Genomic DNA, 19,868 nt, shown 5'->3' with positions numbered 1-19,868 from the left:
AAATTTTAATAAAAGTGAAAACCAAAATTGCTTTTATTTATCTCTACAGATCTATCATTTATATCTGCATGTGTTTTTTCCTAAATACTTGACTTACTTTCTCATGAAACTGTTTATTCCCATCGCGCATATGGCATCTATAGGTTTGGCAGACGCACTACCATTGCTAACTTTAACCTTAAATAAAATACAAATTACTGAGGCTAGCGATCTCCAATTATGCATGTTTGATGATTGTAAAGTGGATTATCAACATGTCAATTTGAAGCCCTCTAGCCTTAGTAATTTTTAAGCTCCAAGGGCGGACGGAAAAAGTGCGGACGGACAGATAAATAGCCGGCGGACGGAAAAAGTGAGGACAGACAGACAAATAGCCATCTCAACACTTTCTTTTACAGAAAACTAAAATGGCTCATTTATTTGTTATCATAAACATCGAAAATGTACAACTGATAATTATTTATACATGCAGTTCGGTAGACTAGTCTAATTTAAATTCAAAGAAATTAAAGGAATACATAAGTGTGAAAATAATCTCACCCTTGTCACCCACATTAAAAACTTAGCTCTTACCTTCAAAAACACTGTCGTCTGAGATCCATTTTTGTTATCATAATGTGGTTAACCTATGAAGGTGATTCTCGCAGTACCAAGACATTCTTGAATATTTAACCTGAAACAGAATTTCTCGTCAGATCCAAGAAACAGCAACTTACAGTTTATGCAGTTTCAATACTTGGGATAGTAAATAATTATAAGTACGGGTAATTCGAGTAATAATAGCCACACGAATCTGCTAGGACCCAAAAGATTCAGTATTAGTCAAGGCATATTGGGTGAAGGTCAAATCGCCCCACTGTAAAATCACCCCCACTTTTAACAAAATCGTGCCATCGTATAAAATACCCGGATTAAAATATCAATAATTTAAACATACATAAGCGCCGCAAAAGTTCGCATTTTTTGTTTACTAATTTTATAACTATTAAGAGTTGCTTGTTAAGATTTATAAATGTTTAGATGAATAACGCTAGAGGATGTCATTGTTTCTTATAATTGTCCACGCTGACAATGGTGATATATAAAAGTGTTCTTTTGTGGACTGTCAATATACACAATGGCTAGTAAATGTATAGTGTTCACAGACCGTCCGGCCAAGACAAGGGGCTGTCCAGTGTGATTACTGTGAAAACTGGCATCATCACAAAATGTTGTACAGGCATCGACAGAGACCACTACAGAAGTAGAGTCAAAATTGACGAGATCTTCACGTGGTTTTGCCTGACCTGTAACCCCAAAACTTCATCACAAAGTACCAGCCTATCATGAACCAACATCAACCCTACACCAGTCAACAAACCATACAGACCATCAGTAACAGCCTCCGATTCTACACCGCCTAATGCAGTGGGTCCTGACCAGATGTTGATGACAGATCCTTCAACGTCAGTTTGTCTTATGCTCAACCAAGCATACACCGTGAAGTGTGTATATTTGCGTTAGTGTTTATTGATCAAAATGAATTTAATTCAAGGACTTGCAATTTGAAAGATATGTCGATGGTTAAATGCAAAGAAAAACGAAAGCCAGTCAGCTACAGTTTCTTTGTGTTTAACAACGGCTATTGCTTTAAAATTGTTTAAATTGTTAACTATTTAAATTTTAAACTGTGGGGGGCGATTTTGCAGGGGACGATTTTGTTGAAAGTGGGGGCGTTTTTGAAGGGGACAATTTTACAGCTGGGGCAATTTTGCTAAAAGGGGGGGGCGTTTTTGATGGGGGCGATTTCACTGCAATCCGTTATATTTAATTTCTGATATTCGAACGACTGAATTAATGAATTATAAACCTACGAGGAACTCAATGTCAGATAGAAATTATATATACCTTAACACCTCGAATTCTTCAGACTTTTTGGATAAGCTTGTCACAACAAAGCCTGAGATCCAAATGCAAGATATGGAGTATTTCTGACGTGCGTAGCAGTATTCGAACCCGCATCCGCAATACCAGAGACGTCACGTACGTGACCTCTTTCTGATACTCCAAATGCAGGTTGGAAACTTACAAATATCAGAATTACTTCATAATCTCACTTTTTTGGCGAAATTCTTGCAGGTTAGAGTAAAAGCAAGAGTATACTATTCCTGTTCTTTAGGGAAGCAAAACTTTCACCTCGTGCAAGATAACAGATAACTGGTCTTGGAAAAATGTAATAAAGAGATAGAACAGCGATGGTTAATACGAGCAATAAATGAATAACTGACCTCCATTGATTAATTGTAGTTAATTAGTTTTTAATGCGTTACGATGGAATGGGGACTCATCCTCAGTTCCATAAAGATATCGATACAAATTTTCATTTAAGTGAAGGATCTTCAAGGAAAGACTAAAATAAATTATTCGACTTAGTACTATGGAAAGAGATGAAACTAAGTAAACAACACAGATTAACTGAAATTCTACTCACAGGCGAATAAGTTCAATGTGAGTCTTTAGTAATAGGGAAAATCAGAACTTTCAACGCCATTACTTAACAAATATTTAAAAGTAGAATTTGAAGTACTCTATCAAACAAGTCCAAAATTATATGAACGCCTTTAAATGTTGACAGAAGGGAAGGGTCTAAGGATATTTGTATAAAAGAAAATACAATAATATGAAAAGAGCTCGACAAAGAAATGAGAAGCTAACAAAGTTCAGATATGTACCTTCAACTAAGATTAGAGAAAAAGTATACTCACCAAGCTTATAACTTTTCTTGGGCATCTGTCACCGGAGAAGATTTCTTATTGATGGAAAACCTCTATGGCTGAAAACAATTTAAAAGATACGCTATTAGATGAGTTAAAAGAACAGTTATCAAAAATTAATGACAAACTGCCTAATTTTTTATTGTTTGGGTATCATTAATACACTATAAAAGGCTGTAGATCTTTCTCCAAAGTATTACTTTCCAAAAACTCATAAGCTTAAATGACCATTAGGATATATTTCTTGATAAATTTTCTTCAAAATTTATTAATTAATCTGAGTATTAAACAAAAATTGTAATAAATCAATTTTATATGCTCACCTTCTAATCTCAGAAATCGTCAACTCTCCAGGCTCTTCATAACCGAAAAATAATCTTACGACCTAATAAAAGATGCATTCGATAAATTTTAAATTTTTTATTACATCAAAGTACAAGCTGAAATGATGGGAAACAGCGAAGTCCGTAAGTGAAACGCAATATGTTAACAGTCTTTGTGTTCGTGAAAATTAATTTGAATTTCCGAAACCTCAAGTCGAAAGTTTTGGAAAATTGGCAAGAATATAAGAAAATTTATTAAGTAAAGGGGAATATATCAATTTTACCTAACTAAATTTGCCGCAAAATCTGAAACGAAAAATCGCCGAACAGTCCGAAATCTGTATAAAAAAAAAAAAAAAAAACACACACACACACACACACACACACACTTCCACATACCTTTGTGAGCCTTTAACGATGCTGAAGAAAAATATATAGCTATCCAGAATTATGATATGTACGACTACTTTTTTTCTTAAGAAATTTACGACTACTTTTTTTCTTAAGAAATATACGACTACTTTTTTTCTTATGAAATATACGACTACTTTTTTTCTAACTTTAAAACTGAATTTGATATTCTCGAGCCATTTAATTTTTTTTTTTTTTAAGACAAATATGTCTGACAGTTTCACATTTGAAACATAAGCGTTGATTAAAGATAACAACTCATTCTGGATAGCCAGTTGTTACACCGAGTACTACCGAGCCAAAAGTAAAGTTACAAGCAATCTATAATAGCAAATCACAAAAATGGTAAAGCAATCAAATATTACAATGGCACATCACAAAAATGGTAAAGCAATCAAATATTATAACAAAACACCACATAACATAATACAGCAATCAAATATTATAATAACATCGCAAAAATGGTAATGCAATAAAAAAAATTATAACATCACAAAAATGGTAAAGCAATCAAATATTATAAAAACATCACAAAAATGGAAAAACAATCAAATATAATAACATCAATTAAAAATGTTATGTCACAAAATAAAGCATAAAATATCGAAACCATCCATAGCATTGTGTTGGATATTTATAAAATAACAAATACGTCAATATAAACGTAAACTTTGGCAAAAATCAGTCTACACAACGTAAGGAATTTTCACATTCAACAAGGTCTCTCATAATAGAATCTACAAGAAAACAAAACGAGATGCTTAAAAATACTCATAAAATTAAACATGGTGGAACACAAAGAGTCATCAACACCATGTGCTCTTCTAACGATTTAAAGACCCAATTTTACGCCTAACGCCACTTAACAGCCCAAGTTTACGCTTAAAGCAAATCAGCAGCCTAGTTTAATACAGGTTAGCAAATACTGTACATTTTGTTTACAGCCAGTAAATACCACGGTTTAAGCTTAAAAGCATCCCATAAAATTATTTTTTTCCAAACCCTAATAATAATCGTTTATATCGTAAGCCAATTAACAAATTTACGCCTCAAATTTAAACAATTTAAGCCAAGGGCCATTATGTCTATTAATGTTTATGCGTAAGCAAGCAAGCAACGGAAATTTGCCCGCGAACCGTTAAAATCAAGTTTTACTCTAGAACCAAATCCCCAATATTGGCCTGAAGCAAAAAAGAATGACGACGTCCCTTGGGTTGATGCCTAAAATAGCGATAGTTGCAAAAGCGTTCAACTTTATGAAGTTTAACTATGCTTATCCACAGAAAATCTACATTACGCCATGTTGCAATTACGATTTACGGCAATTATTAGTATAGCGCTCACTGAAGTTTAACAGTATTTACGTAAAGAAAATGTACGTTACGCCAAGCTGCAATGAATACTGAGATCCAAGGCAAACGCAGTTGATCTCTTCTTACGGCAGGCAGCAACACACATTTTATGCATCGAAGCCATTTACGATTTAACAATGCAGTTTACATAGCATCTTGAGCAAGTTCAAATTATGTTTACACTCAAAAAATCAAATTTTAAAGTTTAAATCGTGGACGATTTTTTAACTACAAAATGCTTCTCACCAGAAGGCTTCAAAGAAGCGGCGAAATTACAAACCTTAAAACTATTCATAGTATGTACATTATTTCACTATGAAAATGACTCACATAGTGCCAAAATAAATGAGCTTCCAAACATAGGAAATGAATCGAGGTAGAAGTTCCCCATAGAAGGCGGACTGACATATTACCAAAAATTAATCAAGGTCCAAAATGTCTATATGCTTGTCAAAGCTCCCAAGTGTGAAGTGGACTAACAAGGTGCCAAAAATTCAAAGAATTTCTAATGTAATTTAACCAACAGAAAATGAAAATGCAAGATTAATTAAACTAACCTCTGATATGGTAGGAAAAACAATTTCATACTTCATACTAACTGGCTCGTAGCTTATCGGTATAACAAACATCCTTACCTGTCAAGGAAGTGTAACCTGCAAATAAACAAAAAAATTACAAATTACAACGTGATTTATCATTGAGCAGAAAGCATAATGAGAAGCGGTGCATCAAAGCGACAGTCATGGCTGAATTAGGTGTCTTGATATCTACGGACATATGTAACAACTAGTAATCTGAAACTGGCAAAATTGTCAGGGTATTTTCAAACAAACTGCATTCGATTTTTCAGTTTAGTCATGGCCTGCGTGCCCGGTACTAAGTTTTATTATGAGAATTTCAAACTTCGGCTCTGTTCAAGAAAATGCCTTGTGCAAAAACTATACCGACTCAAAGGGGCAAGCAACTATGAACAAAAATAGTAATTACCTTTATAGGAAACCACTAAAATTACTTTACAAAAGACTGACGGTAAACGTAAGTTGTCCAGACAAAATATAATTTCTATAAGGTTATCAGAAGATTAAAGTTTACAGGAGCACTGACTGTCTCTGTGGCACTCTTGACATTTATCACTATTAATTACAATAGCAAAGTAAATGCGCCACCCAATTGTAAGCAGAATCATAATTCTAAAGGATCACATAGGTACATGAATATGGATCAAGAACTTAAACTAGCAACACTGAGTAACATTAAATAGAGGGGCACTGTAAGCAAGCGTTAAGCTCCCACTGGAAATCTCAGAAATAATCTCCCAAGATCCCAAATGGCCCAGGGAGCGGCGGTGATTGAGTCACACTACGGTACTCTATACTATGTCAATGCAACGAAATTACTGTTAGCAAAGTAGCACATTCTAACATCACTTCGACACGTACCCCACAAGAATTTCACAATTGTTAGAATTTACAACGGTCTCTGACGGAGACGGGGATAATAAGGATGGGAATATGAGAAACGATGGGAACGTAATGAGCGCAAGGAACAGCTGGTGAAGGGATGACACGATAATTTCCAATTTCAATTACTTAAGTCCGTGACCGAGTAGGTGACCCAGATTGGATGACAGCCGATGCGACAGCCCCCCCTCTAGTTTGGACCACCTTGTCATAGTGGAGGAGCTCTTGAACCCTATGGGATTCATTCCCGGGTTCGAGTCCAAGTTATATGTATGTCTGTCTATATATATACAACTCTTGGACTCGTAACCGGGAATGAACCATGACAAGGTGGTCCAAACTAGTGGGGGGCTGTCACATCAGCTGTCATCCAGCCTGGGTCACCTACTATACTCTGTTTTTTTCCATCTGTCCATCCGCCTGTGGTGTTTTTGTATGGTAACACTGCGTCCCGGGCTTTAGATAGTTACATTTAGCTTACATTCAACGATTATAATAATATCCTATTTCGAATATTAACGGTGTAATTCGCATACAGTAAATCATTAAAACACTTTTCAGTTGCAAATGTACACCCAGATATCCTTTTATTTACCTAAAACTTACACATACCATAACTACTTAAAGCCCGGGACGCAGTGTCACCATACAAAAACACCACAGGCGGATGGACAGATGAAAAAAAAACAGAGTATAGGTCTACCACTAGTAACTAAGTCTCCCTGCGTATATATATAAAAAAACAAGTCATAGTCCGATAATCAGTGTACTCTGGGCACCTTGTGGTATAAATCAACCTACTCTGCCAACACCTGCAGACTTTGGTACTATGAAATGCTGGTGAAGAATCTAAGGAGTCACTACACCTCTTCTACTTCCTCCTTAGTACCATCAACTTTACTTCATTGTCGAAGGCAATAATTTTTTTTTTATCCTGGTGTACATATATGCTTCGAAGCAAATCAGCCGAGCTGACAGTGAAAGGTTTGTTTTCAGAAATGGCAGGTAATAATCATTATTCATGAGTTTTAGTTTCCCAGTTCTAAACTAGTAAAAAAAAAAAGAAAAAAAAAATTAGTTCGATGGGAATCAGGTTCTGAACCAGTAAAAAAAAAAAAAAAAAAAAAAAAAAAAAAAAAAAAAAAAAAAAAAAACAAAAAAAAAAAAAAAAAAAAAAAAAAAAAAAAAAAAAAAAAAAAGTTCGACAGGGATAAGGTTAAAGTAAAATGGGTGCAATTCTCACCTCCTGTGATGAGATCTAATAGATTTGAAATTTCATTTTACCATCTTCCTAATTGAAAGGAAAACCAACAGCCTTAAGACAAGGACAATCAGAAAATTTTAACGAAGGAGCATCTGACAGGAGTTTTGGGTGCCCCAAGGTTCTGGAGAGTCCTACATAAGGTGACAAATTCTTGAAAGCTGAACAGGTGGCACAGCAAGAAGTAGATGAGCAGTCAACGCCTAGTTCAAAGTTCTATTAACCTGGAGTGACAGCGACAGTAGCATGACTATAGGTAGAGCAACAGCCTGAAGAAAGGTTTTCCTGAAGCCATGCATGAGGAAAACCCTGAAGCCATGCATGAGGAAAACTTTAAGGGAGGAGGCTAGCACTGGCCAACAGCTTGCAGGAACAATGGTCTATATAAGCATGTACAACCAACAGCTGGAGCAGTTACGTAGCAGCGTCTATTCATTGTTGCCAGTTGCAAAGCAACCCCTGCTGTTGGTTGTGCAAGCATAGTGATCAGAGAAAACAAGCACAACCACCAGTTGGAGTAGTTATGCAACTAGCAGCAGCAGAAGTGATGATCCTCTTTAGCTATGAGACTAGATGTAGTGGCAGAAGCACTGGTGTCACACGCATCAATGGTGCAAAAGAATGAAATGTGCAAATGAAAGGAGAGTGCTGGCCGGCAAATGTGGATTTCAGGTTGGCTGGAGTTCCTCGTTGGACGAGTGGATTTCGTGCTGGGCTACCAATCCGGTGGTCCGAAGTTCGATTCTCGGCTCGGCTAACGTGGAACCAGAGGAATTTATTTCTTGTGTTAGAAATTCATTTCTCGATATAATGTGGTTCGGATCCCACAATAAGCTGTAGGTCCCGTTGCTAGGTGACCAATTGGTTCCTAGCCACGTAAAAATATCTAATCCTTCGAGCCAGCCCTTGGAGAGCTGTTAATCAGCTCAGTGGTCTGGTAAAGCTAAGATATAGTTAACTTTGGAGACTAACAAAGAACTGGCATATCACGCACCTGAGATGAAAACCCTACACCAAAATTAAATTAAATGTGCAAAATCAGTCAATGGTTAAACCATAACCAAAACAACCTAGCTATCTTAAAAATGCTGAAGATCGGGGCAGTGCAAAAACAGCAAGAGGTTATCACCGAACCAAGAACTGAGAGGATGTCACCAAACTAATCACTGAAAATCTTAAAAAGCGCTTTAAATGGAATGAAAAAAATGGCAAATTAACAATGTATTGAGATCAAACTAGACAATCCATGAGAACTAGTATGTCCGACTTGCGAGTTCCTTAACTTTCTCTATTATACTGTGCAAGATAACGTCGTGTATAGTATGCTTAATTAGAATGATGAACGAGTTTGGCTGGAAACTTCCTTCCTAGTTCATTACCGCGTAAAAAAGCAAATTGGTTTCCAACAATAACTGTAACTGCTTTGTGCATTGTTTATCGTATAAGTCCATGCATCCCCAATATATATATATCTATATAATATATATAGATATGATATATATACTATATATATATATTCTAATAATATTATTATATATATTAATATATTATATATTAATTGTATATGATATATATTTATATATATATATATATAAATTATATAATACTATTTATATATATATATATATACATCAGGCCGCCTAAAAGAAAAACTTGCTAACGAATGCACCTAAGTTTGAGTCACCAATGTCCAAAATAATTATTTTGGCTTTACCTCTTAAGAAAAGGTTTACGTAGAAATAAATAAATATGGATTAGCGAGAACCCTCTCCAGCAATTTCTGCTCGTTTTGCAATAGTTTCACAGAACAGCTAAAAGGAATGATTCTTTTTTTTTTTTACGCCAGCTAAAAGGAAAACTGGATCTTTGCTACAGAGGGTTTGTTTGTATGGTGTTTTAACGTTGCATGGAACCAGTGGTTGTTCAGCAACGGGACCAACGGCTTTACGTGACTTCCGAACCACGTCGAGAGTGAACTTCTATCACCAAAAATACACATCTCTCACTCCTCAATGGAATGGCCGAGAATCGAACCAGCGACCACCGAGGTGAGAAGCAAACACCAAACCAACCACGCCACTGAGGCGCTTGCTACAGAAGGGCATCAAGATTAGACTCAGACTGTGCTAATATTTCACTACTGTCCAAACCGTCCTGTAGTGTACGACCATAACGCTATTCTGGGGGTGGAGGGGGGGAATCTTCTTTAGTAGTATTTTTCGGACAATTATTATCAATTTCAGTGTGCTTGGCCTAGGGAACATACTGGGTTTAGATTGGCGTACCGTGCTGATCTCTAATTAATTTGAACTTCGTCAAACTGGACGTCAATTACCTAAAATAAGCATTAACATGCGGCCTTGTGCGGGATCGCCGCTATACAGTCACATATGACTGGGGACGGTGCGACAAGTTGAATCGATATACAAACTGGAATTTTGATTAGCTGCCCTACAAGGACTTTCCTTAATAACTGCTGGAAATTTTAAGACGAAATCTCCAGAAAATTACTAACTACACTTAACTACCTCTTGAGTTGCAAGTATTCATGGGCAAAGGGCATTGAATGTCATACTTAAACTTCTAACAGAGAGAAGGCTTTTAGGACTAAGCATTTCGACCGGGTGAATGAAGTCGGTTAACCACCAAAAATTTCTTATCTTGTTGTAAACTGCGCTGTTCAATTACTATTACACATAATTGGCAACAAGCTCATAGTACTAGTAATTTAGCCATTTGACGACAAAGCAACAACTTTAAGAACTGATTATTATTGTGTGAGAGAGAGAGAGAGAGTTAAACGTCAATCAATTACATGTCTTCTAATATCTTCCGATTATAAGTTAACCATCGACTACACTGACACAAGAGCTTCCTGTCACGCAATTTGGATATATAAAACATTCAAATGAAATGCGTCTGCGAGGTGGGAAGCCCAGATCAGGATATACCTTGGATACTACAACCCATCAGTTAAGGCCAGGAGTACACGAACCACTCTGTGGAGTCGGTGTGCGGCGGGGATGTGGCTTCCCATAAGTTTACATAGTTTATAAGGTATGTCAAGCAAACGAGTACATATGTGGCATGCCGTCGCTGATCCCCGCCTCGGCTTATAAACAATGGAAACCTATGGGAAGCCACACACCGCGACGCCACGGAGTGGTTCATGTAATCCTTGCCTAAAGGATGGTCAAGAATAGATTATAATTATGGCAGAAGGCAAAGGTGCTAGGACCTATGAGGTCATTCAGCGCTGACATGGGAACTGACAATAGAAATGTTTGAAAAGTAAGGCCGGGTATTCACGATCAGGTTTACCTGTTAGTTCATCAAATCTAGCGTTAAAACTTACTACATGTAGTACTAGAAGACAGTTAGTGGGCGGAGTCACTTCACTCACCAAAACGGATGAATTGATGGAATTGCCCCAAGTTCTTCCACTGCAGCGCCAACTGTACACCATTGCGAGTCCAAATTATTTAATACAAAAATAAAAATGTTTCCATGTGATAAACACAATTTGGTGTAGGCCTAGGCCAGTTCCTGCCTTTTATGAAAGGTGTTACTTGTGAAAGTAGGCTTCGCGGTCCATTTCATAAATGAACCAACACCCCCGTTCTAATTTAAACTTACTCTGATATTGCATGAGCGTAGACATCTCTCTTTAATGGGCGAGAGGCCTTTTCTTTCTTATTATTAAGTAAACCGCTGCAGCAGCTAGCCGATATTGTTCCACCTTCCAAAGCCAGCGGAATTCCATTAGTGCCAAGTAGTGTTGCCACGACGGAGACAAGGCGAGAACCTTTTCATCTCCGGTTACCGCTTTTACTGTCAATTTCAATTTCAGCGCTGAACGACGTCATAGATCCAATTCTTGGCCTTATTTCTATATTCAGTTCAATTCTCTTTTCGTATGGACGCAAATCATTCGAACGGTCACGTGTGAACTGACAGGTAAAGCTGATCGTGAATACTACCCTGCCTAACAGGAGGAAATCCTCGCAGTTATACTATGCATCAATTGTTTGGAGAGGTTGGAAAGGAAGACGGAAGATACGAACGGATACAGTAAAACGAATGAAAAGCGTTGCAGTAGGGGTCGAAAGGACGTTGCAAAAAACCTGAAGTAATGCCTATAGTGCACAGCATGAGGTGCACTGACGGAATTCCCCCTACAGAGGAAGGGGAGGGATGGTATGCCTGTTGAAAGTGTCTACAAACCTAGACCTATATATGTAGGCTTGCCCACATTGCTTTTCATGACGTTCTTCGTATTCATAAAATGGCTTAATATTAGAGTACCATTCATAATGCAGACATATTTGTCATTCGCAACTATTAAAAGATTGAAATTTATTCATATAATATTATGTAGGCTAGTACCCACGTTGCAAGACTCCTTGCTAACCCAACTCGAGTTGACCGGAAGCCTTATAGTATATAGGGAGGTTATTTCTTAACTGATTAAAACAAATCTACTTAATTTCTTCGCGAACACACGAGATACACTTTTGAATCACAAATCTTGATAACCTAACTGTATGTTGCCACACTAAATAATGTAATACCAGCGCAAGGAACATACCGAACTTGCGGGAGCAGTAGCTAACGGTGAGTTACCGTGAGTAGTGTCTTTGTCTTCGGTTCTCCCTCTGAAAAGATTCGTAACTTTTCCCGTAGACTGGCGCGGAAAGAGAGCTGGCACATTGGTTCTATTTTAATAAAACTTTACTTCAAAAATAACCATATAGTCGCAAAATTATTTTTTAAATCTGTTTAATGCGGTTTTTAAAATGTAATTGCGTTTTTATTGTGATTTTTCGTTGTAGAGCAAAACAGCCACTTAAGGAGGCTGAAGATTTAAAATTTGCAGCCAGTGCGTGCGTTGAAGACTATTTTCAACGGTAGACAACTAAATTTTGAACATTATGACATTATACCAGTTTAAACAGTCCGTTCTCGGGTGCAGTGCAAAAAAAGGCAGTAAATTCTTTCTGTTGCTCCACTAATGAAAATGCACAGTTGGTAAGAGAAATATCGAATTGATTCGAAATTACGTCATTGGGAAGTTGCAACTGGCATGTGTAGAGTGGCGGTCTCCTCACCGAGTGTGTCTTCGTTCCATATTGAAAGGTCTCGGTCCTGCTCCTGGTGCTACTACTGTAGAGACGAAGCACTACGGCAATTTTGCTTTTTTTTTCCTCTTACTTAATCATTATAAGACTGTTATTTTCTATTGGTAAATTAACCACCACTGTAAAATACATTTCGAAATAATTCTATGCTGAGGTTTATTGTAGATGAAGTGCAAAATTTTGCACCCTAATCAGCATAATCTCATACTCAATATTGTTATTATTACTCTTCTGTTAAAAAGGGTGGTTGTATTCAACGACTTAATCTTGTATAGGATTTTTTCGATTTTTCTAATTAGTCGCTTTTTATGGCTCAGCGATTTCAGACAATAACTGGCTGATGAATCGGTAGTCACGTTCGGGCGGGGTTCGTCGTCTCCAGACGGATATTTTTTTTCCTGAATAAGATCATTCCTGCATCCCTGCTGTCTTTTTTCAATATGAACATCGGCCACTGACTGTCTGACATCGCTGTGCCAGGAAAGCGCTTTGGATTATTAGAATAGAAACAATCCTACACAAGATTAATTCGTTGAATACAGTCATCCTTTTAAACAGAACTTGTTTGAAAGAGGGTCTACTTCCTGTATATTATTATCATTATTACTTGACCCAATTTCACGCAGAAAAATCACCTTACAAAAACAGGATGACCTAAGCACTCCAACCATTGTAGTCATGGCCTAAGCATCTGCTCTTGGATCTAAGCAACGTCTATCATAACGGGTTCATGTAAATTGCAGGACTTTCTTTGCATATAGTCACTAAACGGTAACTATACAGTACCATCATTAAACACTAACACTTATTATACATTTACACTCACACTTACTATACGTTTATACACTAAACACTCACTAAACATTCATTAAGCACTCACTATACACTACATATTCACCAAGTACTCAACTATACTCTAAACACTCACTAAACCCTACACACTCATTAAACACTAAATACTCAATAAACCCTAATTGAGCATTAAATCCCTAAACATTAATTAAACACTAAACAGTCACTGAACATTCACAATCTCACTCATTAAACACTTGCACACTGAGCATCCACTAAACCCTGACTCACTGAACATTCACTGAATACACACTATACTTTGTTTGTTTGTTTTTTTCATCTGTCCCTCCACTTTGGTGTTTGCGCATGGTAACACTGCGTCCTGGGGTATAAATAATATCATGTTTCGAATATTAACGGTGTAATTCGCATACAGTAAGTTATTAAAACACTTTTCAGTTGCAAATGTACACCCAGATATCCTTTTATTTACCTAAAACTTACACATAGCGTAACTATTTAAAGCCCCGGACGCAGTGTTACCATACGAAAACACCACAGGCAGATGGAAAAAAAAACAGAGTATAGACAACAACACTAACTAAACCACAAGGCCCATTGACTTTAAATTCAAGGTTCCAAAGAATATGGTGTTCACTAGGAAGCTATAAGATGAAGTAACGGGAAACAGAGTGATCCCACTTATTAAAAAAGAAAAAATATTATATAAATGTATTAAAATGCTGGGATAATAGTATTAGGGTAGTAACGCTGTTCCACAGTCCAACATTGTGAGGAATAAAAGATCTCTGGAGCAGACATATTCGACACGAGGCACATTTACTGCATATTGGTGCTCCTGATCGGCGAATCTGGTTACTCTCGGGGGATAAAGGGATCATGGATCAATTACCGTAGCAACTTACAAAGTAAAATAATAACAATATTTTCTTTTTCTGGCAAGTCTTTTGATCAATTTTGTTATTAAACATTAAAAGCATTTTTTAGTAGTAGGAAATACAAAAGTGATAATAGGAATATGATATGGGCCACCATATTTGTAAGTGATTTTAAGTAAAATTCTGTTAACCAAAGTCAGTACTTTGAATAACATCTAATCGGGTAGAAGGGCATAGACCGCATACCCAAATTTTCTTCTTAATACAACTAAAATGACAATTTGTCCAAAATTGCATTTTTCCTAACTATACAAACCTGAGGTCCTTTTACAATAGGAAGGTACTAGCGGCAGCTGGATAGGTCGTAAGCTTTCGAACAAGGGGTTCGGTAGTTAACTGCTTGTCCAGACAGGGCCTGCTAGGCGCACGCGACTGGGAGGTAAACAAATCACTTTTGCTTTTGGCCCAAGCAAAAACTGCAGAGTGAGGGGTGGCATGAGGTGGGACTATGTGTAAAAGGACCTCAGGTTTGTATAGTTAGGAAAAATGCAATTTTGGACAAATTGTCATTTGTTCCGACAGGGCATACAAACCTTCGGTCCTTTTACAATAGGAAGACTCACTTCTTGGTGGGAGGAATCTGAGTCTTTTGTGAACAGACTGGTGTTCGCCCAACCTTGGAATGCCTCCCTGGTCGTAAGAGCGAGGGAGGGATCCAAGCCTCTGTCCGATTGATCGGGGTGTGCACCGCAGGATCAATGGTCAGACCTCTGGACCAAGTACTAAGAGAGAGGCAAGCGTATCTCTTCGTACCAGCAAACAAGAACAAGTTCCTATTTGCAAGAGGCAACATAAAGTTATGGTTTGTCTCTTGTTGGCATCCACTTCCCCCCCTTGTAGGAGGAAGTGGTGGATATTCGCTCCCATCCCTAGTGAAAGGGATAGGATGGGGCTCTGTCGAGTAGCTCACCGGCATCTCGTCCTTATCCAGCAAGGTGATGACCGTATCCCTCTACCCAAAGGTAGAGGGGGAGAAAAAGATAGGAAGAGAAGCCAGTCACTCTCTCATTCGCTTATCTATTCTTACAGTCACACCAGGACTCGATGCTGTTCAGCCTGCTAGGGTCTGGGTTAGCTACACAACGTGTTGAGCAGACACCACGGGTCCCAAGGAAAACGATCCAAGGACCTGTGGGCAATATCCAAAAGGTAGAAGGAGGTGCCAGTGGTCTGGTTGTACCAGACCCCTGCCTTCAGTACCTGCGCCACGGAGAAGTTCTTGTGTAACTCGAGGGAGTGTACTTCTAGGTCATCTTGGTGCTGACGAAGTCTTCAACACTCAGCCTGGGATGTCGAGTTTCTTCAGAAAGCGCGGTCGCGCGTTTCACAGGATAAAGCAGCATCTCCTTCGCATCGAAGGCGGTGAAGTCCATTAGGGAGGGGATTGTGAAGGACTCTAACCGATCGTCAGGAACCGAAGGGTTCAGAGTCTTCGCTACGAATTCGGTACGAAATCGAGCGTCACGAATCCCCATCCCCTGGATGCTTGACTTCGCAGGAAAAGTCATGCAATTACCTCAGAGGAAAAGAAGGGAATGGTCGTATGACCTATCCCTCTTCTCGACTTCGGTGATGTCCTGTACCCATACTGGTCTATCCGTCTGCAGCGAAGTTGTTCTTCTCGGTAGTGGATAGGACACCGACACTCAATGGTGGGTGTCGATGGTATGGGTACTGTGACAAGCCGTTAGGACGAAGAAAAGACTGTTATGGAACAACCGAACTAAGTCCACAGCGAAGTTCGTAACAGACTTGGGCGCTCTGACAGCTGCCGACTGACTGCGTTCGGTAGGAGGCAAAAGTTGTCCAAGCACCCGAGCAAGTCACGTGACCTTCGCCTTAAAAGGGTTATGCCAAGAGACTAAACAAATAATTTGTTCGTCACCGATGCCAGAAGGCAAGGTGATGACTCTCTTAAGGCATGTGCCCAACAGGCGAAAGTCAATTGCCTTCTAGAGACCGATGGTCCCTGATGGCAAGATATCTCATAGTATAGTTGATTCTCGGCTAAGGAGAAACAACACTATGTGTCGTTGAAGACGAAGGTGTACAGAAAATGCAACCTACGTCTTCACAGCTGAACCGAGAGAAGGATTCTCAAGATTCTGAACCTGTGCTACAAACACTGAGAACGCTAACCGCTATTCATTGCTGTCCGGTGAGGATCGTAGTTGCAATAAAAGCGGAGCGCTTTTCAGTAATGAAGAGACAGGGGAAATACTGCCTGAAGAACTGCTTCTCATGGGCTGAACATTTGGAAGTAGAGCTGTCAGGTCGGAGAGTAGGCGATGTCTTCTGACACATCTGTTAATTCGGGGCGAACAATGAATAATTGCACACCTACGAATACGAGATATTTTGAAGACAAACTCAGATGTCTGCAAAAATCATTCGCATTATCGCGGTGCGATGCAGCGGGTGACTAGTACAGACTTCTGTTACCGTGCGGTAAACAGAAAGATGAGAGTCCAAGAGATATCTCTGTTGAAAATTCTCGCAATGTCGAAGGCGATGAAATCGAGCGTCACAGCAGTAGATGGTCCTTCATTATTGCGAGAATCCCCGTTAATCAGAGACCTAAGTCCATGATTGTTGGGCAGAGATACGGTTCGGTAGTCAATCAAACCAGGGGAGAGAGAGACGTAACTGACCGTGCATCTCCGAGACCTAGCTAATACTGAGCCGCTATCAGGCAGTTCAATACGCAGTAGCTCTCGGTGACTCGTCATCTGAGTTGCCAGGTAATCCATTATTCCACGAAGGAATGCGTTCGGCTAGAACCATCGAGCATAAAGAATACGCTCGAGCAATTATATTTAAACGAAACGGATTTCGGTAAAAACAAAAGCTGATTTGGTGTTGTCATGACAATACCAAGTATCTAAAATCGAAACTGATAACTGCTGGGAGGTTGCAGGCAACCCCGAGTTGCAGTTCAATTAAGATACAATTCGTCTCGGTCACAAACCGTAGAGTTAACTACGGTATGCGCCTACCCCCTGGACAATTCAACTGTTAAAAGAATCATGTCGCGAGGGTAATATACGTAGTATATTTGTAGGTTCTGTACAAACGACCTCCATCCTAAATTCTTTTCCCCTCGAGGAATGAGAATAAGGATTGGAGATCGACCGCCTTCGTTCTCTAGTCAAGAGAGTGAAGGAGAAGTCTTTCCCAAAGGAAAGCTTCAATGGTGAACAGAATACCGAAGACGATAGTTCAAGCCAAACTGGAAGTTCCCGTCCGTTCTTCTCTATTCCAGGTTAATCGCCTACTGTGAGATACTCTTCTTTCAGCAGCAGTCTTCTTCCAAATGCTAGAAATTACAGGAATTCGAGCATAAGCGAGGTTCCCGATTATCGTGTAACAATTATCGGGGATTCTCGCTCACTTTGGACCGTGGTCTCGCCTAAGTGTTTGGAGATCGTAAAAAACTCGAACACTCTGAGTGCGCTAGAAATTCCGTAGAATTCTAAGCACTCTGCGAAACCCCCCACCGAATTCGTCAAACGATATCGGCTGGTGGTCCTCTCGATTCCCGTAGAAATCGAGAAAGGGGCAGGATCCCTCCTCAACGACCGGGGCTTACGTCAGGTAGGACCCGAAGGTCCCCCCCCGGTAGCGCAGCCCCTAACGTGGGATCTTACAGAGAAATCTCTGTAGGATCCCTCCCCTTTCCCTCGTAGCCGTAAGGAGCGAGGGAATGGGGGAGGAATTGGATACTGGCTCGCCTTCCCAGCGGAACTAGCAGTTGGAGAAGAAAAGGAGCAGCCATCGCCTTACGGCGATGGCCTCTCAGAGCCTGGGAAAACGTGTAGTCAGGAGGAAAACGTTTTCCCGAGGAGGGTTACGAACTCATACTGTAGGTAAGGGTCTGCCGCCACTGTGAACGTCGTCTGGGTGGGGCTGATCGACACCTGACAGGAGAGAGCCGATACCGTCCTCCGACTCATTCCAGTCCTCGTCGAGGTCGAAACCTCTCAGGAGGACCGAAGGGGTATTCAAATACGGTGTCCGAAGACACGTAAAAACGCCTCTGTCGCAGTAGAGGAGGTGGAAGTAGCTTGTTCGACCGGCCAGAACTGAGAGCGCCTTCTTGTCCGGAGACGAGAGACTACCTGGTTCAACACAGTCGGCAAGTTCCGATCGCGGCAGACCCACCGTCGATTTGGGTTCCCTCTCGGGCCCCAAAACGACTCGAGCCGAGACGTGGCTCTGCTGGTGGGAGCGGCGATCCTTCCCCGAGGTCGTTGTGCTGACGAATCAGCACCATAACCTCGGCAAAGTTCCTCTGGATCTCGGAAGTCACAGCATCTTGCAGAGTAGGACCGTTAAGCCCTTCGAACAAGAGCATATTCCGAGAACCTTCCTCCTAAGAAGAACAGCGACAGCCCTCTCGGTCTTCTCCATCCACTTGCGCATACGTCCTGGCCGGTCCAAGAACCGTGCCTGGCACGTAGGGCGTCGTGGTGGGATCATGAGGGGCGCACCCCTCACGATCACTCCTCAATACCTCGCTCCTCCCGGGGTAACCCGAGGAGGTTGAAGGTACGGGAGAGGCAGACCTGACGCTCCCTCCTCGCTCGCTGGCAGAACCAGCAGGCTTGGAGGGCTGCAGGCGATCGTCAACCCGCGGTGGCGATCGAGCTGCAAGCCTGGTCGAACCGTCTCGCTGTGGAGAACGGCTGGACTGAGCACAGCGGCCCCGATCTCGAGTGTCAGAAGAGCTGGTGCTGGTTGCCGTACCCGATCGCTCTCTGTGAGAGCGACGGTCAGGCGACCTGCAGGCTCCACTGTCACAGTGAGACCGGTGCTTGTCCTCACGGCACGTCACGTCGCTGGTTCCAGCCGTGGCTGGCACCGGCGAACGGGGGGACCTCTTCCCAGCCTCAGCCCGTGGCCGGTCGTGGACCGTCACGTCCCCGGGTAGCCAGCTGGTCGCCGCAGAGCGAGAGCTGGTCTGGTGAGAGTCGCGTGAGCGGCTGTCACCAGTCTTCCGCCCCGTGCCGTGAACCTGACGCTGAGCGGGCTCAGAGGTCTGGTTCCTGGCTGCACGGTCGCTGGTAGGCGACCGTACACTCGGTACCTCCCGCGAACGAGAGGCCGAGACGGACCCTGATGCAGTGGCAGAACCACTGACACCAGGCGAGGAAGTACCGGTGTTAGCCGGTACCCCTCTGGTCCCCGTAGTCTTCTTCCTTGCGGAAGAAGAGACGGGCCCCGCTCCCGAAGGAGCAGGAGGACCAGCGGAAGGAACCCTCCCGTCCCACCGAGGTGAGACGGGTCCCGAGAAGCTCCCGAGGGAGACTTCTTAGGAGGGAGGAGGCAACCTTCTTCTTCCTCGGCTGTAAAGCCTTAGAAGTCGAAGGGGAAGAGGCGGCATCGACGACGATGAAGAAGATGAAGACGACGACGACGA

The 19,868-nt window shown here is 40.9% G+C and overlaps 1 protein-coding gene across 9 annotated transcripts in view; it reads right to left on the bottom strand.

The window, feature by feature from the left end:
• LOC135198069 (opsin Rh5-like) overlaps positions 1–12,213 on the bottom strand; it is a 707,912-nt gene extending 695,699 nt beyond the window's left edge. For 2 of the 9 annotated variants that reach the window (XR_010310718.1, XR_010310719.1), the window contains exons 1-2: positions 2,745–3,363; positions 574–673 (exon numbers count right to left, since the gene is read on the bottom strand). Coding sequence is in view for 1 of the 9 variants with exons in the window: in XM_064225476.1 (XP_064081546.1) it covers positions 5,397–5,425 (29 nt within the window). In the remaining 8 variants the exon portion in view is untranslated. Of the gene's footprint in view, positions 1–573; positions 674–2,744; positions 3,365–5,396; positions 5,493–12,148 lie in introns of those variants that run through there. The other 7 variants (XM_064225471.1, XM_064225472.1, XM_064225474.1 and 4 more) reach the window with 7 other exon arrangements.
• Positions 12,214–19,868: the final 7,655 nt, after the last annotated feature.

The sequence above is a fragment of the Macrobrachium nipponense genome, chromosome 21, assembly GCF_015104395.2.
Source record: "Macrobrachium nipponense isolate FS-2020 chromosome 21, ASM1510439v2, whole genome shotgun sequence".
NCBI classification, from domain to species: Eukaryota; Metazoa; Arthropoda; class Malacostraca; order Decapoda; family Palaemonidae; genus Macrobrachium; species Macrobrachium nipponense.
This window is presented reverse-complemented; position numbering and strand designations above follow the sequence as displayed.